We start from the raw sequence: 26,798 nt of genomic DNA on the forward strand, positions 1-26,798 counted from the left end.
AACTGGTAGTTAAAAAAAATTTGGATTTCACCACTGTGCCTGGTGGTATAGTTAGAGCTCTGGACAGTCAAGTATTTTAGGCATAATAAAACAGATGTTATGAGCAGCAGATTAGCAGGGCTGTATTTGGGAAATGGCAGAGCTGGCTCTCTATCATAGTCCATCACCAGAAGTAGCATCATAATCTGCTTGACGAGAGTAGTCTTTTTTTAAATTTTTTTTTATTTTTTATAAGCATAATAATAATAATAAAAAATCATTGTGAACAGATTGTTCGTCAGGTACATCTTTAAACATATTTCAAATTTCACCCCCATTATGGTCTAATACAATATATTTTCTTCTCCTTCTTAAAATTAATTATTATTTGCACATATCTGATATAAAAAAATAAATTTCATCCCATTCTGAAAAATATTTAAATGAAGTCTAGTCCCCATGTTTAAGTTCCCAAAACATCCTTAATAAATCTTCTGTTAACTTCTTCAATTTCACAGTTGACGAGGGTAGTCTTCTTCTTATTTTAGAATTCTTCCATTTGGGGTTATTTATTTTTGAAATGATGTCTCACTAAGCTAGCCTGAATAAACTATGTGCAAAAAAAAAAAAAAAGCTCCCATGTTTCCTGATTCATTTTCCTCTCCATTTTTAAGTTTGGAGCTTATTTTTGCTGAAAACCCTTTGCTAATATCCACTGAGGTGGTGGGAATTGGGAGATGAATTTGCTGATCTACAAGGCTGACATCTGAACTTAATGAGTTTTCCACTCTTATTATTTCAACAATAATCTTACAGTGCTTCATAAATACTGAAAGAAATTGATCTCCTTTGTGTATCTATAAAGCTACTGTCAGGGGTTATGGCCAACATAATCTTTGCATCAGTCACAAATGCATAAAATGTAATCATTCTAAATCTGGATTTGAATCTTTCAATGGCTGGAAAGGCAGAATTAATCTTTCGGAATACAGATTTTAGGTAAACTCTCAACAAAAGCTACAACCTGAGTCTGGAATTGTTCAGAAATGTACTGGAAACAGTCAATCTGAAATCAGATGTTCCTCTTAGGCTGACTGAATCAAAACTGGGCCCGAGAGAGGAGAGCAGGAGACATGGCCGAAAAACTATGACTCAGTCTCTGGGCAGATCTGGAGAATTTCTGGAGAATTCCACAGCCACACCAGAGAACTATATTCTAGAGTAGCATTATTGAATGTGCATCCAAAATGAATTAACTCTGCAGTAAATCCATCTTTGTTTACAGAAGGCAGATGCTGAGCAACAATCCAGATGAAGAATTAGCATTAGGGGGAAAAAAACACCCTATGTATATGTTTATTCCTAAGGCTGGTAATTGCTTTAAGTAAATACTGACAAATCTAAACTAGCAGCTCTGTTAATGACAAATTTGATGCATGCATGTTATTTCAGACTCATAAATAAAAAAAACACAATTTGAACATATTTTAATACAATATAAAGGACTGACTAAATTGGGCAACACTTTTTTTAAAAGTTCCTTTTCTATTTACAGAAACTGCTAACTGGCAGATCTTGTGTTACAAGAAGCATCCTTGCCCATTCCAAATAGATTAGACTGAATCTTCCATCATGAGTTTTGCAAAATATGCCTCCAATTCATTGAAACATTCCAATCCTTGCAGAACTCCACTTCCTGCATCTTCTGCTGCTCTGAAGTGGAGTTCTACAAGGATTGGAATGTTTCGATGAGTAGTTCGGAGAACCGGCAAATACCACCTCTGGCTGGCCCCAAAGTGGGGTGGGAATGGATATTTTGCAGTATCCTTCCCCTGGAGTGGGGTGGGAATGGAGATTTTGCAATATTCTTCCCTTGCCATGCCCACCAAGCCGCACAATGCCCACCAAGCCACACCCACTGAACTGGTAGTAAAAAAAATTGGATTTCACCACTGTTCCATACTCTAAAAGATGCTATGTGTATTCAGCTTTCCTGTTATGTTTCTGCATGGCTAATTATGGTATGCCTGGGTGTTAAGAGAGAGCACGGACAGACTGACAGACAGACGGATGGAAAGAAGGAAGAACTCAGCAGATCCTATAGAACGTCTATTAGAGATGAGCAAAACCCCAGCCTGTTGAATTCATGAAAGAAAATATTCCATGTGCAGCCGCCTCATTACCTCTACCTCTAAACTTGTTCATGCATATCTCCTTTTGGCTATGTGAACATATCTAGAATCTTGAAAATACCAATGAGACAAAGTTCCCTAATGCAGTCATTGATTCAATCTTGAGCAGCATCCAAAAGTTTTAAGCCTCTTTTCTTTCATATATGACTGTAAATTATAGTTTAGCATTATGCACACAACTTGTGTTCACTCATGAACCTTCCAGGGTAACCACAAAGTGAAAGAAAACATCCATTTCCATTTTTAAAAGTAGGAATAGAGCGAACAAAAGATTCATTCACATACAATAATAGTATCCTGAGGATGAACTCTATTTTACTGTTTATGCATAAATCCATGGATACTTGACTTTGATTGCTTCACTTGATTGCTGTTCTTCCCTCCTAGGTCAAATTATCTTGAGAATGCCACTTGCAAAATGACAGGATTTAAGCATTATGTGATGATTTGAATCCATCTGTTATTCTTGGCCTGGAAAGCTTACTTACTTATAAATCTTGTCAACACACATGCCTATTTTTAGTGGAGCTCATTTTGCTGGATGGCTTTGATGTATTTTTTTTTTGTATTAATGGAAAAGATTTTCAAGGAGAATTGTCAAGAATGTGGAGGGTATTAAAGATATGGTATGGCTATACAGCCAAATTAATAAACATAAATGCATTATATAAAATGCAAGATATAAATGATAGAGGAGAAATCTAACTGAAATAAAGTTATTCTATCATGAGTTTGAAATTTTAATGAGTTAGGACTAAGCTATATTATTTATATTATATGATATAGTTGCACTATTGTCCACAAAGGTGATCAGAATATCTGAAATTCAACTCTAGTGGAATTTGCTTCAAAAAAAACCCCTTATGCTTTAGATTATTTGTAACACAACAATGGGTATTATTACAATATTATTACAATAACCTTCTATAATTGGTGCACATTTTTCTTATGGACTTGAATTGCATATAGTTTTCAAATGCTAGTTCTGAAAGTAAGTGATCATAAAACCAAAACTAATAACTCTCTTTCTCTCTTACACACACACCCCTTCCAAAATCAATTAATTCCACTCAAGTAATCTTGTCCTTTTAAAATCATGTATTTAGTAAAACTGTACAGAATAAAGTTCCTACTCAGTGTTCTTACTCAACCGAGGAAAAAGGACACTAGTAGGTGAGCAGATTCTTAAGTGGCTTAGTGGAAACTGCTTGGCAGAATAGACATAAGAGCTTTCTGACTGTGAAAGCTAGGTTAATATTTGGTTGTGTAACTTTCTCTTTTCAGTCAAAAAGCAGAGCAAGGACATGCAACGGAGAAAACAGCAAATGAATGTGAAGTCTTAAAAGTCTCATGACATACTGAAAAAGGTAGCACGGTTCTTAAAACCTCTTTATTATTGTCATTTTTTGAACTTTATTGTTACCATTTGTATTATCACAATCATATTTCAATGAAATAATTTTCAGCCAATGATTGATTCTAAGGACCTAGGTGATTTCTGGCACATATGGAGATGTGGGGGTTGAGGCAAGAGCCAACTCCTTGAACTCAGGGGGGCTATGGTGGACTCCATGACAGAAAGACACACTTTGAAGAACCTTGTGATGGGAAATCAGATTTGTTTTTCTATGAACAGCAGATTCACCAGCCATATCACATCAGGAAATCCCTTTAGTTCCAAAATACTTTAGTTTAAGATACCTGCTGGTGGTTGCAATCATAATTGGAACAATGGTATTTAAAGGCAACTTGTGATTAAAATGTAATCTATGGTTTGGTCCAGGGGTGAAATTCAAAATTTTTCCCTATCGGTTCTTTGGGGGTGGCTTGGTGGGGGTGGCAGGGGAAGGATATTGCAAAATCCCCATTCCCACCCTACTCCAGGGAAAGGATATTGCAAAATCTCCATTCCCACCCCACTCTGGGGCCAGCCAGAAGAGGTATTTGCGGGTTATCCAGACTATTCAAAATTTCAACTACCGGTTCTCCAGAACCTGTTAGAACCTGCTGTATTTCACCCCTGTTTTGGTCCTTATTAAAGTATGAACTTAACACAATGTGTGAAATGATTATGAGAAAACTAGAAGACTAAGATGCCACTCTGAGTAAATTGTCTAATCCTACTGACTTCTACAACACAGTTACCTAAAAAGTTCAGAGAGCGAACCAGGGGAGGTTTAATTTTGTTAGGGAAAATTGTACCCAGATGCAACCAAGTTGGGGAGAACAAAAAGGAAAGGAACATTCCACAATTTCTCATCAAACACCATCCATTTCTTCCACGATTCTACAATTCCATGGAACACAATCTAAAAAAAACTAGATAAGTTATTAATAATTATTTTATTAATATATTATTAATTTATATTATAATTATAATTAATATATATTAGTTATTAATACTTGGAACACACTACCTGACTCTGCGGTCTCTTCCCAAAATCCCAAAATCCCAAAAGCTTCAACCAAAAACTCTCTACTATTGACCTCACCCCATTCTTAAGAGGTCTATAAGGGTTGTGCATAAGAGCACAAACGTGCCTACCGTTCCTGTTCTATTGTTTCCTTTCATTATATCCAATTAATATAGTTATTACATACTTATGCTTATATATATATATATATGCTTATATATTATATAGTTATTTTCATGCTTATGCTTATATATACTATTGTGACAAAATAAATAAATAAAATAAATAAATAAATTAGAAACTCTCTCAGAGTAGTCTACTGTAATATTTAACAGTGAAGCAACTATTTTGGGGAGCATATGCCTTGGACAAAAAGCAATGGCTCCTAGTTATTTCCCTCTATAGAAAGCCAAGGTTGTGTTTACTGCTTGGCCTCCTAAATTTGTCAGCTGCATCAAGGACACTAGAAAAGGCTATCCTACCACATACACTGTTAGATTCATGTGCCAGTCCAACTGGATTTTATATATGGCACAACAAATAATATGTAGCATAATAGTTTGGATTGTCTTGTTTTTCTACTTTCCTCTGGCAAAACAAAACCTGGTCTGTGGGAATCATCTGTTAACTTTGGCATTTTGTTCTATAACATGAGAATCAAATCTGCAATCTGCATCTGGAATAAAATCTAACTATTTACCAGATTGGAGTTTTGGTCAAATATAGCTACTTCCTACAATAGTTACTTCCTACAATAGCAATTGTGCATCCATAATATATCCTCATGGGAACTATACTGCAACACTAAGTTTCTAAAGTTTTTGAAGCAAAAAAAACCCCGACCAGTTTGCAAGATTTTAGTGCTATAGAAAGTGGGCTACCATTGCAGATCCCTTACAGACGAGATTTTTGACGGGGACTTAATAGAACTCCAGCTGCTTGTGATTATAAATGTTAAGTATTTCAGAGGCAGCAAAAGATGTGTACTTTTACCATGATGCAAATGGAAAGAGTTCTGCTGTCACCTGAAAGAACTATAATTTGCTCTATTTTAAAACAACGGCATCTCCTGCCCATCCTCAGTCGTCTATCTATTCACAACCCAGGTAGATCTGAAACTGGTTTGACCTTCTCATTAAAATTAAGGGTGTTGATAAAGCACTGAAATCTACCGTGACAGGAGGAAATGTTACCTTTGGAATTGCTGTGAAGCTGAATGATAGGGGGAGTTCAAATCACGAACATCTGCTGCAATTATTATTATCATTATTATTTTAAAACATACACTTCTTTGCACAGCAGTTGCAATCAAGGCGCACTTCAGAACAGGTAGCACCATTAAAGCTAAACAAGAGATTTGATTAGAATGCCAAGTCTGTCACTCAGCCTCATTATAGATAAAAATACAGGACTTCCATTCATAGTATATATCCACCGTTCTAATGGTGTATTTTTTCTAAGTATACCGCACAAATATATATTTTATGTTTATCTTACAGTTGGTCTTCACTCATATTTGATTGCTTTACTTCAGCATTAAAATCTACCTTTGTAGGGGGAAAAAAATCTTTGACAAGTTTTCTATTGCAAACATTTTTGAGTTGAAGGCAAAAACATTCCTTCCCATTTTTAAATGTCATTCTTTATAATATAACAAATCTATAATTTTCTTTCTTTAATCTAGCATTCAAAACAGAGGAGTAGGTAAAGGGAGACACATAGTATGCAAATTTTTTTAAAAAAGGTTTCTTGTTATTATCCAAAAGAATAAACTAGATTTTTTTTGTATCAAAACTTGAAAAACTTATGGATATAGCTGGTCCTACCTGAATGTCCACTTGTTAGCGAAAATTTGAAGTTGCAATGGTGCTGAATGAGTTATAGTTATAAATAATCCTCATACTTATGACTCTGGAGGCATTCCATGGTCATGTGATCACCATTTGTGACCTTATCTTCCAACTTCTGATAAGTAAAATCAGTGGAAAGCTGGCAGTAAGTCACAGGTCACAGTCATGTGAGGCCCCTCACTTAATAACCCATGTGATGCCCACTTAGTGATAGCAATTGACACTGCTGTTGCTAAGTGGTGCAGTCAGATGGTTTTTCATCTTACAACTGGATCACTTAACAATGGAGTTTCCAATCCCAATTAGTGGTGTTAAATGAGAAATTCCTGTATCGCTACTGAGCTGACATAAGAATTTTAGATTTAAGGATGTTATTGTAAGACATGGCATACTTCAGTAGTATTAAAAATTACATAGGGAAAATACGAGAGGGAAAATAAGAACGCTAGTTTTCTGTATACCTTTTCTTAGCATTTTTATCTCCTTCATCATATCCAGAATGAACTCCTGTCATGGAAGGAATTCTATAGAAGATACTGTAGTGTAGATTATATAGAGGAGAATCCAGGTTCTCCAGATGCAAGAAGCAAAGATGGTTTGCAAGATTAGAAAGGTATAAAGAAATGTGAATAACGTGTAAACAAGATTTCCTATTTTATCCCCTTTGTGTTCCATATACAATTTGTACTCTTTTTCAGGACTGGAAAAAATAGGATGATGAGCATGTAAGTATGTCAGTATATTTGAAATTCTGAAACGTGAGTATTCACACAAAATGTCTGAAACACATTGTGTGAACAATCATCTTAAAGACAATATTGAGAAGCGAAACAAGGTGGCTGCTTCCTGCCATCCTCTCAAACTTCTCAGAATATTACCTGCCATCTCACATTGTGCTCTTTTTTTCTGGGTAGGGCACAAAATATTTCAGTATGGCTAGGAAAATAGATTATTTTGTGGATGGTACTTTAGTTTGGGCATACAATATTCTCATTTTTTTTAATTTAAAAAAATCCAAAAATTCATGTGGGCAAATAATCTCACTATCATCCACAGACAATATTGTAGTGACTAACAAGGCAAAATCTCTTCAGAATAAATTAATATGAATTCTGAATATGCAGCACATATTGCACCAAATTAGCATATCCTTTTCAGTGTTGACTGAAAGAATTGACATTATAGGAAATGAACAAGATTTGGTTAAATGAAACAAGCAAAAAAAAATATGGAGAATTCTATTGAAATCGCTATTTTTCTGCAATATGGAAAAAAATAATGATTATGCTAATAATGTGAAGAGTCAATAGCCTTTTTAAAAAGGAAGTATGCTATTTAGTTCAGCGTTCTATCTGCTTGGCTGAATATACCAACCAATGCTTGGCCCGGAGAACATCAAAGTAAAATAAAATATAGAGACATTAATGTAATAATGCTTCTGTTATAAGAGAGTAATACAGAAAGGAGCATGTCGTAATGCATCATTAAATAGCTGGTTTCAAAGAATACTTAGGTAAAAATACCTGCTCTGTGGAACTGAGCCACAAAACTGTGGCCAGACTCAAGTTGTCAACCAACATACCTGCTTCATCATAGGATACAGTCAATTTTTCCAGCATTTCTCGGTCAATTGAGAGAATTTGTTGCTCCAGGATAGTTTGATAGGATAATACACTGTTCTCCTTATCTTTCTCATAATCCTGAAGGTGTTGCTTTAGGACTTCTGGTAAGCGGGACTTCACATATTCTGCTGCTGACTACAGAGGAGAAAGAAGGGAGAAAGAAACCAAAGTTGACTTTTATGTGCCATATTACCTTTTGTGCCATATATATACATATACATAAAATAAGTGGTAGTTTTAAGATTTTAGCAAACATGAAATACACAAATTTAAAAACTGCAATCTATATATCTATTTTTTTAAAAAAAATCACAGCCCATCTTCTAGGCATTTTCTTCAGGTTATTCTTGATTTCTTTCACTTGTCAGATTAAGAAATCAAGTCTCCACAAAGTCTAAAATATAGCGAAGCAACTCCTAACATTGAAACTTTTCTATTTTATCAACACAAAAGAGTTTCAGGGGAAAAAAAGGGCTACAGAAAATGTGGGCCTTTCTGAAAGGTAAGACATGCTTTGAATGTCACAAAAGATGCCAAAGTACATCAGGAGAGATGGACACACAAGAAAATGTTCACTCAGACTTTTGTGCACATTTTCATTTTCACACCCAACTGAGAAAAGCATTCACAAAACTACATCTCCTCAGTGGAAAAAAGGACTTGCAAATATCACAAAGGAAAACTGTACCAAAAATAGGAATAATGGCATGTATCTTTTCCGCGCAGTTTATCAATTATGGAACCAAATTATTTACAACTTTTAAAGCCAAAATTTATGAAAGGGAAACATAGATGCTGCCATTCCTCAATCGATGATGACAATTGGCCAACTGAGAGACATCCATGGCACTGAATCACTCCTGCTACTCAAAAGACTCCTGCCAATTTTAAAAAAAGGTCTTTGATCTTGGTGACCAGGCCATTTAGGAAGAACTTTTTATTTTATTTTTATTTTGTCACATCAACATAAATCAGCAAAGTATCATATAAGCACAGATATGAGCAAAAGTATGTAATAATTGTATTAATTGGATATAATGAAAGGAAACAATAGGACAGGAACGGTAGGCACTTTTGTGCTCTTATGCACGCCCCTTATAGTCCTCTTAGGAATGGGGTGAGGTCAATGGTAGATAGTTTTTGGTTAAAGCTTTTGGAAGTTTGAGAAGAGACCAACTTAAATGAAGTTGTCAGAATGAATGACATCTGTAAGGTTTCTTCTTTTCCTCTCTATGGGATAAATACTGAAGAGGATTTAACTGCACTATTTTCAATTTACTGCTGGTGTTTTAGCAATGCTGATCGGTTTTTGAACTAATTAAGCATGTCATATCACTCTGCTTTCTGACCTTTAAAAGCTCAGTTCTGAGGGCTAATACTTGCAATGCTGTGCTGCAGCTTGCAACACCATGGGGTGACAATGTTTAATTTTCAGAAAAACTCCAGAAGAAGTATTTCAGGCTCATGACAACTGTGCTTCTTATACTATTAGTCGAAATTCTGTGAGAAGGCATGCTGCTATGGCAGATGGAAAGGGAAATAAAACACTGCAGGCATCCAAAGCAACTTTTACTATATATTTTTATTATATATTCTAGTATTAATACTACTATATATTTTGCTGTATTCCTAGCAATAGAAGACATTTGTTTAGTTAGTTTGCATTATAATATGTTGACCTGTGAAACAGCATCATGCCACATGTTACTCTATTTTTACATTTACAACAATTTTTACATCTTTGGATCTGTTGTGAAGAATGAAAAATGGACATACGTTTCCTGGTCAAATTAGGTAAGTTCCTTGCCAATTTGTGATAAAGGCAATGAATTGGTATGCTTCTAAAGCATTCATTCATTCATTGTTGTGAATTGTGAATTGTTGTGAATTGTGAATTCACAAGTTGTGAATGCTCCAACACTGGAAATTTTTAAGAAAATGTTGGATAACCATCTGACTGAGATGGTATAGGGTTTCCTGCCTGGGCAGGGGGTTGGACTAGAAGGCCTCCAAGGTCTTCCAACTCTGTTGTTATATTATATTATAAAGCAGGGGTCTCCAACCTTGGTCCCTTTAAGACTTGTGGACTTCAACTCCCAAGCTGGCTGAGGAACTCTGGGAGTTGAAGTCCACAAGCCTTAAAGGGACCAAGGTTGGAGACCCCTGTTCTAAAGCACTTACTTGGTAAGACAATACTGCACCTCCAGACATACATGCTGCTGCCATACCCCTTGGCTAAAGTAATGGACCCGTTAAGAAGGTAGCCAGTGAAAAATAATCCAATATAGCATTCAGATTAATTTCTCAATGTACAAAATGAAGTGTTATATATGAGATCTCATAAAAAAATTGTTTCCTATATTTATTTATTTATTTATTTTTATTTATTTTTATACTTTTATACCGCACCATCTCCCGTAGGACTCATGGCGGTTCACAGGCATATTAAAATACAACAATAATAAATAAGCAATTTAAAACCCAATTAAAACAAAATATGTCAATCGCCAAATGACTAAAACGGTAAAAACGGTAAAAATGGTATAATCCAACGAGAGCTAACTGAGTTAGCCCAAGCTATCACTAAAGCTGCATTCCAATTTGTCTAGAGCCAGGCTAGGCTATACGTAACAAAATTATTTCCAGAAATACAATAGCCTGCAACATAACACAATAAAATTTAATACTAGATTTTTTAAAAAGTCATTTATTTCCAGCAGTGGAAGAAAGAAGATAGATGACATCGCTCATTTTATACATACAGTTTTATAACATACAGAGCCAGTTGGGTTTAGTGGTTAAGGCACTGGGCTGGAAAGTGGAAGATTGTAAGTTCAAGTTCTGCCTTAGCCATTCAAGCTAGGTGAATGACCTTGGGTCATTCACTGTCTCTCTGCCCAACCCCCAACCACAACCACAATTGTCACAGAGTTGTGGGGAAAATAGGAGGGGGAAAAGTATTGTATGCGTTCGCTGCCTTGAGTTATTTGTAAAAATAAGAAAGGTGGGATACAAATAAGTAAGGAAGTAATAACAATCTTTACCAACCTGGTCTTCTCCATAGGTGTTGTGAACTAAATTCTGAACCCGCATAATTTTCTACATCTTCTAGGAAGCAACAAGATAATTTCTGGGTCTGTAACTTCTAAATTGTGGTCTATGGCCTATAAAATTCACAGTTATGCAAAAAGCCAGTTTGGTCTGGTGGTTAAGGTACTGGGCTAGAAAGCAGAACACTAGAAATTAGAAGTTTATACGTTCTACTCTCAGCTGTGGCATTAAAGTCAGCTGAGTGACTTTGTGCCAGTCACTTTCTCTGAAAAGTGTGCTTAGGGATTTAGGGACCTTAAGAGAGCAAAGAGTATTAGTTATGTTCACCACCCCAAGTTTTTAAAAATAATAATAATAAAGGTGTGTAAAAATAAATAAATAACATTTGCAAAATGCTTAAGACTATGATATGTTATTATATATAAGCGTCTGGATCCAGGAGAGGTTCCTTCAAAGGAAGAAATGCTGAACTATCTCTAACCTCTATAAAGTTTAAACATCTGAGCAATGAAAAAAGGTCATTTCTTAATGGAACTAAGATTGTGCTGGATTGATGAAACATTGTGCCAATAAGACATCAAGACCTCAATCTATCAAAAGAGAGACATCGTCTGTTCAAACCAAAAGGATGTCATTTACATCATTTACGCTATTAGTATAATTATGTCTAGACTGGGTTGAATATTCTTGATTCTGTCTACTATCTGGAAAAGAGACATTGGCACAATTTTTGTTCACTGCATTTTAGGTCCATTTCATTAAGGTTTATTGAAGCAAGGCATTACTGTAATAATAATATTCTCACTATTTCCTTATGGCTATGTTACTATGGCACAGTATTAAAGAGAGCATTCTCTCCAAACCCAGTCAACAGTGGAATTAATCAGGGCTAGTTTTAACGCCAAACAGCCAGGTTTGTCCTAGCTTAAACTAATCTTTCTCAATCAGCTTAGAAAATTAAGAGAGAGTTTATTCCTCTTTCTGTTGCTGGAAATGAGGGAGTGTTGTGACCAACTCTGCAAAAATGGAAGTAAAAAAGAGGGTATATATATTTCCTTGACCTGTTCATTAAAGCCATGACCTGAGCATGGTAGCATCTCAGTCACTTTGATTATGGTTGAATTTTCTAGTATGGTTTCTAGTAGGAGAACCAGTTTGGTCTACTGGTTAAGGTACCAAACTAGAAACCAGGAAACTGAGTTCTAGTCCTGCCTTAGCCATGAAAGCTAGTTGGATGATCTTGGGTCAATCACCTTGTCAGGCCTGGAAGCCATCTTATGTATTAGGCCTCAGCCTAACCCCCTGAGGGATGGTTGTTGGAAAAATAGGGGGAAGGAGTATTAGTTATGTTTGCCACTTGAATTGGAATTTGTATCTTTCTGGAGACATTTAAAAGAGAAACATTGGGAACTTGATGAAAAACAAGGAAGACATACTGACAGAAAGAAAATAGCATATATACTCATTTTTAACATAGCAGCATGGCAGCAACAGATAAAAAGTCAACAGTAGTATTTAAACATTAATATTTGATCACTGTAATGGAAGAAAGTCACATAAACTAATTTCAGATAAGACGTGTAAAGTTATCACTAGTTGCAAATAAAAGTAAATAAGATTGAAAATATTTTTAGTAAAAAGGGGAATATGGGATTTGTAAGATGTATGTATCAAATTCTAAATCTAATGGAACTGAGATTGCAACTTTTATTTGAAAAAGAAAAAACAAGTGTTTCCAATTCCCTCTCATATATGGTTCTAAGTTGGCAGAGTACATCATACTGAGGAATATCTGTTAATTTAATGGAAAGTTATATAAAGATCCAATAGCCAATGTCTGCAACTCTATAAAGGTTGAAGCAAATCTATAATTTAGACAACTTCATATGCTGCAGAGCTGTGGAAAGTTGTAAGTGTATTCTGTATATATTTCTTAGTTCTTAGTAGGGGCCTCTGGTGGCTCAGACTGCTAAGACAGTCTGACTGTCTTGCAATTACTGCAAGTCAAGTCCCACCAGGCCCAAGGTTGACTCAGCCTTCCATCCTTTATAAGGTAGGTGTTAAGTTTGGGCAATAATGAGGCAGGAGACCACATGAGTGACAACAGCTCTTTAGTTTATTGTGACCCAGCGAAAGACCAACAGCAAAAACCCCTCTTTAAATACTATTTTGGCTGAGGCATCAGCCAATCAGCAACGTGCTTGTTCCCGCCCAAACTTCCCTCCTAAAGTTTAAATACATAACACTCTTCCCCTCCCAGAACGCATTGAGCAACTACTTTGGAATTTGCATGTTATTTTTCCGCGTAGTCATGCAGGTAGACAGGGCGTCTTCTAACTCTTTCTGACCTGCGCAATTCATTCTCTAGGAGTGAGTCGAGCTGGTCGGAGGGACTGTTTGTTCCTCCCAGCTCCTCCTCTGGGCCCTCTGGCCCTGGGTTATTTGCAGAGTCGTCCCTGCGGTCTTCAGGAGGAACCGGTTGGCGTCGCTGAACTTCTTCGAGTTCAGATAAGTCCTCCGATCGCCGCGGGCTTAAGTTAGCGGTTGGTTCAAATATTGGGTAGTCAGGGTCTGGTTGCGCGGTTTCTGGTTTGTTTTGTACCCTTCTACGTAGTTGATCTATGTGGCGCCTCCATACTCTGCCATCCCCCAGGTCCACTATGTATGATTTTGGGCCAGTTACCCCAGTGATTGTTCCTTTAAGCCATGCTGGGCCTTCACTATAGTTATGTGCCCACACTAAATCACCCGTTGTCATTTCCCTGGTTTTTTCGTGGATGCCTTGGTACCTGTCAGGGGAATATGTAGGGTTCAATCGATCTAAGGGACACCTTAGTTTCCGACCCATTAATAGTTTGGATGGGCTGTGCCCTGTGGCTACACAGGGGGTCCTGTGTTGCACCGCTAGAAAGGTGTCGATGTTGTTGGTAGGCTTGGGCCAAATCGAGTTTGGCGAAGACCTGCCCTTGTCCCAATGAGTGCAACAGATGTTGCACTACGGGAACGGGGTATGCGCTCTTTTGCAATGCTTTGTTAAGTGTTGCCTTGTAGTCAGCGCAAAACCGGACCGATCCGTCCGGCTTGACTGGAGTTACAATTGGTGTCTCCCATTTGGCATGGTCGACGGGGAGTAGTATTCCCTCGTTTACTAGTTTGTCTAACTCCCGGTCAATCTTGGGCTTAAGGGCGAAGGGGACCCTCCTAGCCTTTAACCTAATGGGAGCCACCTAGGGGTCTAAGTTAAACGAAATAGGGGTCCCCACGTACTTGCCCAGGCAGTCCTGGAAGACATCCTCAAACTCTTTCAGCAGTTCATCCTTTAGGGTAACTCCATTTCTGTGAACCCCGGTCACTTCCATCCCCAGGGCTCTGAACCAGTCCAGGCCTAGCAAGCTTGGAAGGTCTCCATCTATGATGGTGATCGGTAGAGTTTTCTTAAAATTTCCGTATCTCACTTTGACGGACGTGACTCCTCGAACAGGGATCCGGTTTCCCTGGTAGTCTTGCATTCTCAGCTTTTGAGTTTGTAGCTGGCGTCTCGCGACCTCTGGCAGGTTCCTCGCGACGGTGTCCCAGGACATGATCGTGATCGACGATCCGGTGTCCACCTCCATCTTACACGGCACTCCTTCGATGTGCGTTTGTGTGAATATCTTCTTTTCGATTCGCGTTGATGCGTGACCCACTCGTACAGTTGTTTGGTTCAATTTCGTGCCTCTTTTGGAAGAGCCAATCCCTGGCCGTCTCGTCGGTCCAGCGCTCTGCTGATTGGCTGGTTTGAATTTTAGGCGGGACGGTTGTGGGGCTCGACAAGCCTGTGCGATGTGCCCTTTCTTTTCGCACCTCCGGCAAATTGCGTACTTGAATCTGCAATTTTGTCGTTGGTGTTGGCCTCCGCAGCTCACACACTTGTCCCGGTCGCCTCTCTCTGCCCGTCCGGTATGGAAGACCTCTTCTTCTTCCTCTTCCTCGGATTCAGCCTCGACGACTTCGCTGTGGACTGGCGTTGCTTTCGTGCCGGTGTTCGGTGTGTTCGGTTTCTGTAGTGTTTCCGCCGCTTTGGTGGACATCTCGTGTGCCCTTGCCTTGTCCAGGGCCAGGGCCAGGGTTAGGTTGATTTTGGACAGCAACCTCCTCTGTAAACGAATGTCCCGGACTCCACAAATGAGTTGTTCCAGTAGGGAGTCATCCAAATCCCTGTACTCACAGTGGTTTGCGGCTTTCCTTAATGCGGCCATGTACACGCTTATCGATTCGCCCTCTCGCTGAACTCGCTGTCTTAGCTCGAAACGCTGAACAAACTTCGATGGCACCGGAGCGTAGTGCGCCTTCAGTGTTGTCTGCAGCGTTTGCCATGGCACCGACTGTACCGGCGTTGGTTCCGACAGCGATTCGGCGGTATCGAAAACCTCCGGTCCGCAGTGACTTAGGAAGTAAGCTCGCTTCCGAATGTCCGAGACTCCCTGTAGTTCGTTTGCTTCGAGGAAACACTCGAAACGAGCCATGTACGACCCCCATTTCTCTTTGGCCGGGTCAAATGGCGCTGGCGGTGTATAGCTGGACATGGCTATGTGACCGCTTCCGATACCGGCTGGGTTTTCCGAATCCGTGCTCCTTCAGCTCTTTTCCTGGTCTCGCTGCCTCAGCATCCCACCTTCGTCGCCGATGTTAAGTTTGGGCAATAACGAGGCAGGAGACCATACGAGTGACAACAGCTCTTTAGTTTATTGTGACCCAGCGAAAGACCAACAGCAAAAACCCCTCTTTAAATACTATTTTGGCTGAGGCATCAGCCAATCAGCAACGTGCTTGTTCCCACCCAAACTTCCCTCCTAAAGTTTAAATACATAACAGTAGGTAAAAGGAGGACCCAGATTGTTGGGGGCAATAAGTTGACTTTGTATATAATATACAAATGGATGAAGACTATTGCTTAATACAGTGTAAACCGCCCTGAGTCTTCGGAGAAGGGCGGGATATAAATGCAAATAAATAAATAAAAAGTTCACAATATTTAGAGTTCTCTGGAATTTACTAATATTCTAAATTAAGCAAGGTGTCTCTAAAGATTTCAGAATTTTTTTCTTATTCTTAAGAAATAGTATTTACTATCTCTTGGCACCTCTAAATCACCAGCACCAGGGCTACAAGACTTTAAATACTTGGAGAACGCTTCACATTCCAGAAAAGTTTGGCTAGGAGTTTCTACTGTAAGTGGAATTTGCTAATAATTTATACTGTTTTTCTAGAGCAAGTAAAATATTAAGATTCAACTCCCAAATTATTCTTAGAAGTGGAGAGACTTGGCTGCAAGGCAAAATGTTCTTGGTAATTTAAATGCATAGCTAAATAGGATTACTATACCATATATTGAATAATTTCTCCTGTTACATTAGAGATTAAAATTTGGTAATCTTTTTGAAAAGGCTTTGGGGATTCTACCCAAAGCATATTTTAAACTCCTCTGATCTAAATTATTGTCATTTTATCAGACACCCATGGTGTTGTATATGCATTTTTTTAAGTCTCTCTGGCTCTTTTACCAAGTTAATTGTTTTATTGCAGTAGAAGGGACAAATAATGTGTTACAGAATACTGGTAATAGTTGAGAATAAATCCCATCTAATATATAACTATCAGGGCTGATGTTGATATTCACTGATGAACAATGACACCATCTTATATGGACTTAAACTAAATTTATTTCTTCCTACCCTCCAAGCATTAATTTGAGATTTCTACTGAGGCTCTGGCTTGGCCTAGCATATTGATGACATCTCATTTGAAACCAATAGATCAGGGCTGTCAAACTCCCGGCCCAAGGGTCATATGTCTCACATGCTGGCCACACCCACAGCTGGTTTACCAAAGGAGAAAAAAGTCCTGATACATCATGTGATACTACCATGGTGGTGTGTTGTAGCCCACCAGCAGAGCTGGCAGCAGACTCAGATGATGAGGAGGTTGGGGAGGAACTGGGCCTGCAGTCTGGGGAAGGCTCTGAAGGATGCTCTGCATCAGACACAGAGATAGAACAAGGGCCGTCCGATATTTCCCAGCCACTGGAGAGACAGATGCCTTTGGAGGCTGATATGAGTGGGGTGGAAGAACAGCTGGGGCCTGTTCCAGATGCACGTATGCACAGAGCAATTAGGAGAGGTGAACAACGGAGGACAAGGATTCAACTCGGGAAGCAAACCACATGTGGACGCTGAATGGTTTCTCCCTGGCTGGGGAATAAATAGAAGGAAAGGGGAGTGGTTGTCGTAGGAGACAACAGTTCGTATTTCTGAAGATTTTGCTCATTGTGTTTCGTTCTACAAAGGCTGCTTGCCAAAACTTAATTTGCAGCCTTTCGGCTGGGAGCTCACGACCTTGCAGTTATCGCAAGGAACTGATAAAATCTGTTACTGCAGTTAACTCCTTGAAGGACTATTACCTGGGCTTTTGGGCGGGTGAATGCAATTAATTCACAAGAGGTAAATGAAGAGGGTTTTTTTGTAACAAGAAGTCTGTTTGTTGCTTCTGCTAAGGTTGGGTAAGAACACACCACGAGTTTGACACCCCTGCTCTAGATGGCCTTTCCCTGTGGTTTCACGTAGATACCTTATCCCACCAGACTTGAAATCCTAGGCTTAGAAAGCTTGGAGCTCCATCGCCTTCGACAAGACCTAAGTTTAACTCACAGAATCATCTATTGTAATGTCCTTCCTGTCAAAGACTACTTCAGCTTTAATTGCAATAATACTAGAGCAACTAATAGATTTAAACTTAATGTCAACCCCTTTAATCTAGATTGCAGAAAATATGACTTCTGTAACAGAATCATCAGTGCTTGGAATACTTTACCTGACTCTGTGGTCTCTTCTCATAATCCTAAAAGCTTTAACCAAAAACTTTCTACTATTGACCTCACCCTATTCCTAAGAGGACCATAAGGGGCGTGCATAAGCGCACAAACGTGCCTACCGTTCCTGTCCTATTGTTTTTCTTTTCTTCTTCCTATATATATATATATATGCTTATACCTCCTATTATTTACTCATATATGTGTTTATATACTATATCATCTTTTTGTATGATACCTACATATATTGTTGTGACAAAATAAATAAATAAATAAATCAAATAATAGGAGACAATCCTAAATCTTAAGGGACTTCACATGGAGAATCCAGGGGCTTAAAAACTTCTGTCACAGCATCGTTGATTGGAACTACCTACTTAGAGTTTAGATAAACTATAAACTCCTTGGGGTGGGGAGCAGCTGTATATAGCAGGTGGCATTACAAAAGTATGCAAACTTTCCCTCTGTCTTTCATTGGTTATCAGAAAGAAACATCAATAGATACAAGGGAAAGGAAATGCAGAATTTAGAAGGTGTTAATTATAGGAGCAAGCATACTTAATTTGGCAGGGATAAATTGATTAACAGCTGTAGTGTCCCTATTCAAAAGGTAGGAGATAGAGCAGTAATGAATTTCAGTTCATCTTTTTAGCATAAAAATCTAGTTTCTTAAGGTCCCTGTTCACAAATTTAAAACTTAAAGATAGTTTCAAACTTTGATTTATCCAATAAAATTGACTAGAAGGGGTTTTTTTTTGGTTTTGTTTTGCAAATTTTCTCTTCCAGAAATATTTGATGTTCATTCTGGAATTAATTTTCCTTTTTTTTAAAAAAAAAATACATTTTCTCATTTAATAAGACCATATGTTAGGTTTGGTCTAATTTTTCATCACTAATTAAATGGGATACTATCATGCTACTAAATGCATACACACAACTGAATTTTGTTGGGGATAGTCTTATCTAATCCGATATTTTCCAGATTTATTAAGAATTTATTAATTTATTATTGATTTATTAAAAATAAACCCTTGGCTGGGAATTTTATAGCAAAGATGAACATCATGAGATATTTTACATAAATATGAATTTAAACCTATAGACACATAGAAATTCTAATCCTGTTTTTTTTTTAAAAAAAAAAGCAAGGATACATCAAACTGAACATTACAAGAAAGTAAATTTCTAAAAGTTTCTAAAAGATACATTTTTATTATCTGACTTCCACTTGGCTTGGAAAATATTTTAACTGAAAAGAAACATATCTCCTTAGGAAGTTTCCATTTTCATTGTCAGAGATTGTAAAATGTAACAAGTAAAAGGACTGGCTACACTTGGAAGTGTAGATAGCTAAAAAAGGTAACAAATTTACTCAGTATCATGGAACAGTCTGGTTTGCAAAGAAGTCTTGATTAGATTGAGCTTTGGTTTGAACAGAAATCTTAGGTTCATCTGACAACAATTTTAACATCCCTGTAGGAAGACATTATTCACGCCCAACTCCCAATTCATACAGCTATAGAACTGGGTATGTGCAGGATGGTATATTTTTGAGATGCAGATTTTGGACGTAATTATCTAACTGTAATATCTGACTCAGCCATAAAAGGACTGTTCTGTCTGGAAACCAATTGCTGAACTATTACAGCATTGCTATAATCAACTAAGAAAAGTGCCCAATTAAAAAAAGAAGATACAATTAGTGTGGGAAGATTCTTGAAAAATCCAAACTGACTTTTGTTCTGTCAATGCTGTTCAAAGTGATTAGAAATTCAGGTCTATGAATGAGTTAGAATAATTTCAGGTATGGAAATACATTGAATAATGATGTATGAATCTTCCTTTTGTTGCATTTTTGAAGATAGGGACAACATCTGTACCGTTCAGTGTCGCAATAGGTCTTTCACATTTCTCCTAGATAATACATACAAGAATCAGTCAGAACAGTGCCTTAAATAGTCTAGGATACAGTTCATCTGCTTGTGGAAACTGATAACTCATCTGAAGTGAATCTCTGAATGTGTTTCTATTATGTGGTTCTTAGGCTTCAGCTCTGATTCTCTTTTCTGAGTAATTTCCTGGTGAAATGATGGAACATGTACATTTTTCTTGAAGACTGGCATTTTGCTATCTCCACAGAGCTGCTGGTTTGCTTGTTTTTCCCAAGCATAACTTAAGAAGCTCTTTTCACTATTCTTAGCACCGCTCACTAAGCTTAATATATTTGGAGCTTTTTCTTTAATTGTACAATTCTGGATGATCTGTCTGCACCCTTTAGTTAATTGGCTATAAAAGGTAGCAGCTATCCCTACTCCCAGATTTAAGAGTATAATCCCTGTCTAATCCACACATAAATAAAAGAAAGACATCACAATACAAATGTTTCAGCAGTCTTTTTGTCTACAGCCTATAATGAGACAAGGTGCAAGAATGTAATAAATCATTGCTGCGAGGATAAACAACGTGAGTGTCCATCTGCACCAATGAGCAGTTGCAGTGGGACATTCTCCCATGTGCCCGTAAACCTTTTTCCCCCTTTTGATATGAGGAATATCCATTGCTGTGATATGCCACCCAGCGTCATTTGTTGAGATTAGGTAGCTATAGAAAATTAAATAAATGTATGAATAAATATGGAACATGTATTTCCTTAGTTGATTTGCAGTATTAACCTCCCCCCATTCCTAAGAGGTCTGTAAGGGGCATGCATAAGAGCACCAACGTGCCTACCATTCCTGTCCTAATGTTCCCTTTGATTGTATCCAATTTTGTGTAGTTATTACATACTTATGCTTATATATATGCTTATATATCGTATAGTTATTTCATGCTTATGCTTATATATACTCTTGTGACAAATAAATAAAATAAAATAAAATAAAATAAATATATGGCTTCCCAACTCCAACAATGCAAATGAGGGTTGCATACAATAATACATGTGTGTGCGCGCGCACACACACACACACAGAAACACACCAACATTTTATTAAATCAAAGCAAAACTTCAACAGGTGATTATAAAAAAAATTGCAGACTACAGGAACCAGGAGCACTACTCAGATGACCCTGAGGACACAGATAACTCAGATGACCTTCTGAAAGGATGCAGATTACCAGTTTCTGCAAGGAATATAAATCCTTCCATTCTCCACTACCCTGTCAGAGCTGAAGAAGCTTCTTGGATCAGTCTTGGAAAAGTCTTCAAAAGAAAAAACAAGGAAGTCCAGTTGCCTCCTGAAAAAGCACCTTTGGTACAACCATGACCTGGATTGCTGAGAATCTTCTACAGACTTTTAGGTGATTACAAACTCACTACAATACCTTGTCCCAATGAAGATACCTCTCATCCATGACACAGCACTGCGGGAAAGAATCAGATATTTATGACTTTCTAAAGACTAGCAGGTTTGGGGCATGGAGGTGAAGGAAGATTGTTTAACAGAGCAGATGCTGCAATAGAAAAGGAACATCTCCTGGGTCCAATCAGGTAGCATTGTTTCAGAGAAGGAAAATTCTTTCACAAAAAGATTAATCTTCTTAGCTCTTATTTTTTTAAAAAAGAAATTTGCATGTTAGAAAGTTTGCCTCATAGACATCTTTAGAAAATGAAAATGATGGATGGCTAGGATCCATTATTTTGTTTCTCCAGAAAAAAAAACACAATGGAAAATGAGGGCAAAAGAGCCTAGTGAGAGTAATGTGAAGCAGCACTGCCATTTCAGGCTTTTGTGATTGACATAACCATGGTGGCAACCACTTGGTGAATAGGGAACTGCTACTATGGTAATCAGTTTGCAAAAAGGCCTCTATGCTACAATCCTACATATGGAAGTGTCTACAGCAGGGGTCTCCAACCTTGGCAACTTTAAGCCTGGAGGACTTCAACTCCCAGAATTCCCCAGCCAGCTTTGCTGGCTGGGGGATTCTGGGAGTTGAAGTCCTCCAGGCTTAAAGTTGCCAAGGTTGGAGACCCCTGCTCTATAGCATGTCCACAACATTCCCAATACACCCACTGGATCCAGCAGTCTGAGACAGTCATGCTATGAAGTCTTGAGCTATTACTTGGGATCATTTTGGAGGAAATAAGCAGATGCTGATGTTATTCCCAAAGCTTGGCATGTAACTTGCATAATGCTTGTAACCAACTGTAACCTGTCAATTGCTTCTTTGCAGCGCAAAGGAGTTAAAAACAACATTTTGGTTACAAAGTTATGTGTTTCCTTCTATTCATTTCGAATGAACCTATTATAAAAACCTCAAAAGAGCGTTCTATACTAGTTGCACAAGATAATTGCCCCAGCCTGAAAGATAATTAAATGTCCTTCAGCTACAGTCTATTTCCCACATCATACATTTTTATTTAACAAAAAAAATACCTATACTGTAGTCAAAGTTAAAAGAGCTTAAAAAATATTTTGAATCATTGCTGCAGTCTAGTATGCAGCAAACCAACTGCACAACTAAAAGCACAATTCCTTCACAAATCTATTGGAGGAGAAGCAATAGATAAATTATCTACATAGAAAAGGTACAAATGGTACATTTTTGCTCATAGTAATTAATACCTGTTTTGGACTTCTCATCATTGGAAATATGGACTTTAACAGCATCTTTAATATAAATAATAATACATAGTGCTTTAAGATCTTCTTGGTCACAATTATTTTCAATTTACACTTGGGAAACTAAGATGGAAAGCTCAACCTAGAAAAATATCCAGGATCATTAGAGGGATCCGTGGAGAATATTACTGTTCAAAATTTTTATGAAACTCTTGGATGCAGACATTGGGAGATACTGAAGCCTGACAATTCTATGGACAAATCTAAATATATCCTTTGGGAAGGAGAATACCTGATTTCAAATATTAACATAAGTAATGTATATGTGCATACATTATGTGTGTGGATGTGTTTGGATGCCTGACCTAGCATAGAAGGTTATGGAGATTCTTCTTCTAGCATAGCATAGAACAGAAGAAGGTTATGGAGATTCTCAGTCATCCAGGTCATGGCTGTCCCAAAGGTGTTTTTTTCAAGAGGTAAGTGGATTTTCTGGTTTTTCTTTGAAGACTTAAAGAGGACATAGATGGCCTCTTTAATAAACACATGGAATAACATAAGAAAACAAACACATCAGGACTAGATTCAGCAGTCCATCTGGATTTAAAAGAAACAGGCCACTCTTTTGAAGACAACAAAGTCCATATTTTGGACAGAGAAGACCGCTGGTTTGAAAGAGGGAGTCAAAGTTGCCATCTATGTCAAAATTGAACAGCGATCTCTCAACAGAGGGGGAGGGATACGACATCATGAGCCACGATGGTACAGTGATTAGAGTGTAGTACTGCAGGCTATTTCTGCTGATCACCAGCTACCAGCAGTTTGGCAGATTGAATCTCACCAGGCTCAAGGTTGACTCAGCCTTCCATCCTTCTGAGGTCAGTAAAACGAGGACCCAGATTGTTGGGGGCAATATACTGACTCTGTAAACCGCTTAGAGAGGGCTGTAAAGCACTATGAAGCAGTATATAAGTGCTATTGCTATTGCTATCATCTATCTCCAATCTTTCAACAGTAACAAAAAGGCTCCACACCAATTTGCCCACTCAGATGATATAGATAACCCTCCAGGTGATCTTAACAACCTGCTAAAAGAGTGCAAATGTCCAGCTGCCTGCAAGGAGTATAAATCCTTCCATTCCCCACCATCCAGTCAGAGCTGAAGAAGCTTCTTGGATGTGAAGCTTCAAAGAAAAACTAGAAAGTCCAGTTGCCTCTTGAAAAAAACACCTTTGGGACATAGAAGAGCTGGCACTTGATGCTTCAGAAAAGTCCTAAAAATATCAATGCACACACAGACGGTTTAGTTCATGTATATAGAAGGATTTCACCAAAAGGTTCTAATCACGTAAGAAAGGCAATTTTGAAATGTGCTTTCAGGCATTCACTTACAATATATGGAGACAAAGGAAAAGCTACTATTTCTTAGTCATTCTATTCATGCACACTTTTTTGGCTACTGGGCACCAACTCAAATGCTCTATCAACATTTGAAATGATTGACAATCTCATTTAAGAACATAAAGATCTTTCAAAAGACTTTTTTAAATATCTAAAGCAGTGTTTCTCAACTCCAGTAACTTTCAGATCTGTGGACTTCCATCAGTGGTGGGTTTCAAATTTTTTTACTACTGGTTCTGTGGGCGTGGCATGGCATGGTTTGATGGGCATGGCAGGGGAAGAATACTGTAAAATCTTCATTCCCTCCCCAATCCAGGGGAAGGTTACTGCAAAATCTCCATTTCCTCAGCTGGGACTCGGGAGGCAGAGAATAGATGGGGGTGGGGCCAGTCAGAATTTTTACTATCGGTTCTCTGAACTACTCAAAATTTCCACTACTGGTTCTCCAGAACTGGTCAGAACCTACTGAAACTCACCTCTGACTTCCACTCTCAGAATTCCCCAGCCAGTGGAAGGAAGGAAGTTTGTGAAGAAAGCTTGTATGTAGCTGCAATCTCATTGTCCCAGTTTTTTGCCTGGCCATTGAGCATGTCTAAGCTGACTTTAGAGAACAACATATAAAAGCAAAGAGGAACCTCAAATAGATCAGAATCTGTTAGATTAAAAATAACCCTAGAACTCCTGATCAAGAGTCAAAGCATTATGCAATGTCATTGCACAAATATCTTCATCCTTTCCATTGCATGAATTGAGGTGAAAGGGCTTAAGTACGTCATGGAACCCCAACAAATTCTCAAGAAGTTCTAGGAGTCTACAAAACACAGTCTGAAAAATCCTGAAACAGAGACTGACAGTATATTTTATTTATTCCATTTATATTTTGTTTTGGTTTTTTTTTGGATCAGCTGCACCTGATGTACGTGTTATTATCTATTTAATTTTATTTTATTCTCCTTAAGTTTTTTGATTGGTAGACCGGATCTGAAAACTGCACCAACCAATTAGAAAATAAGTAAGTAAATTAGTAAGTCAGTAAGTATCTTTTTAATATCATCTATAAAAATATTCTATGCATGATTGAGGATGATTAAAAATATCATTTTGAGGACAAAAAACATTCTAAAACATTATGGTTTCCTGCAGCGATACATGAAAGAAAAATCAAACATGATCTCAAGTTCATACTTGTAAACAGGCCATTGTTCTTAATCACACAAACATACTGAAGTCACCCAGAAATAAACAGATCTACAAAGCCCCGAAATCTTTGTACTTTTTTTAGCTTCACATAAAACCTTTAATGTAAGATAAGCCCATCTTATATAATGCAACCAAAGAAACTAATTAAACAGAAGAAAGGCATTCTTTCAAAAGGAGACTTTTCTGCTTCAAAAATTTATGACATTTACTGTTATTGGGTTTAGCAACACATGCAACACACGCTTATACCAAGTGAATTAATTATAGCACACGATGCTAATCCCACTGCTAAAAATAACCCTAGAACTCCTGATCAAGAGTCAAAGCATTATGCAATGTCATTGCACAAATATCTTCATCCTTTCCATTGCATGAATTGAGGTGAAAGGGCTTAAGTACGTCATGGAACCCCAACAAATTCTCAAGAAGTTCTAGGAGTCTACAAAACACAGTCTGAAAAATCCTGAAATAGAGACTGACAGTATATTTTATTTATTCCATTTATATTTTGTTTTTTTTTTTGGATCAGCTGCACCTGATGTACGTGTTATTATCTATTTAATTTTATTTTATTCTCCTTAAGTTTTTGATTGGTAGACGGATCTGAAAACTGCACCAACCAATTAGAAAATAAGTAAGTAAATTAGTAAGTCAGTAAGTATCTTTTTAATATCATCTATAAAAATATTCTATGCATGATTGAGGATGATTAAAAATATCATTTTGAGGACAAAAAACATTCTAAAACATTATGGTTTCCTGCAGCGATACATGAAAGAAAAATCAAACATGATCTCAAGTTCATACTTGTAAACAGGCCATTGTTCTTAATCACACAAACATACTGAAGTCACCCAGAAATAAACAGATCTACAAAGCCCCGAAATCTTTGTACTTTTTTTAGCTTCACACAAAACCTTTAATGTAAGATAAGCCCATCTTATATAATGCAACCAAAGAAACTAATTAAACAGAAGAAAGGCATTCTTTCAAAAGGAGACTTTTCTGCTTCAAAAATTTATGACATTTACTGTTATTGGGTTTAGCAACACATGCAACACACGCTTATACCAAGTGAATTAATTATAGCACACGATGCTAATCCCACTGCTAAAAATAACCCAGGTTTTTCTTATGTTCTAACCATTTTCCTGAGCCTTACAATACAATTTCTGGCATTCTCTTTCATCTATTTCAGAAAGATGTAATCATACATTTAGCTTGGAAATACTGCAACTCTTACTCATTCTGACCATTACCCTGTTCAATGATCGAATAGCCATCAAGACTGGCATTACAAAGTGCAATGCATCTGCAAGAAGAAAAATTTCTTCTTGAAATCCTAGCAAGCCTCTGCAGGTCAGGGTCAACAATACTGGGCTGGACTCACCAATGCGTTGACTCAATAAAAGACAATATCACACCTTCCTGCCAGTCATAAGAAGTAATATTAGACTAGATGGATCGCCTGCTCCTCGCATTTTCCCACGAGTACCAGGTTATAATTTTTTTTCTAATCAACCGAGTATTGATCCATTGATTATGACAGGAATCGACTGACCAGTCAGCTTGGTACCCAAGCCTCATGTCTGTTTACTTCCTGTTAATCTCCATAACTTGAAATTATTTTTGGCAACCCACTTTCCTCTTTTATAGTCCTGATGTGCAGAGGTTTAT

The 26,798-nt window shown here is 37.7% G+C and overlaps 1 protein-coding gene across 5 annotated transcripts in view; it reads right to left on the reverse strand.

Moving 5' to 3' along the window:
- The window catches only part of PPM1L (protein phosphatase, Mg2+/Mn2+ dependent 1L), a 227,584-nt gene that overhangs the window by 59,126 nt on the left and 141,660 nt on the right, over positions 1-26,798 (reverse strand). For 3 of the 5 annotated variants that reach the window (XM_058189275.1, XM_058189277.1, XM_058189278.1), the window contains one exon: positions 8,018-8,192. In XM_058189275.1, the coding sequence (XP_058045258.1) occupies positions 8,018-8,192 (175 nt within the window). Of the gene's footprint in view, positions 1-8,017; positions 8,193-24,397; positions 24,537-26,798 lie in introns of those variants that run through there. The other 2 variants (XM_058189279.1, XM_058189276.1) reach the window with 2 other exon arrangements.

This window comes from Ahaetulla prasina, chromosome 6 (genome assembly GCF_028640845.1).
Source record: "Ahaetulla prasina isolate Xishuangbanna chromosome 6, ASM2864084v1, whole genome shotgun sequence".
NCBI lineage: Eukaryota > Metazoa > Chordata > Lepidosauria > Squamata > Colubridae > Ahaetulla > Ahaetulla prasina.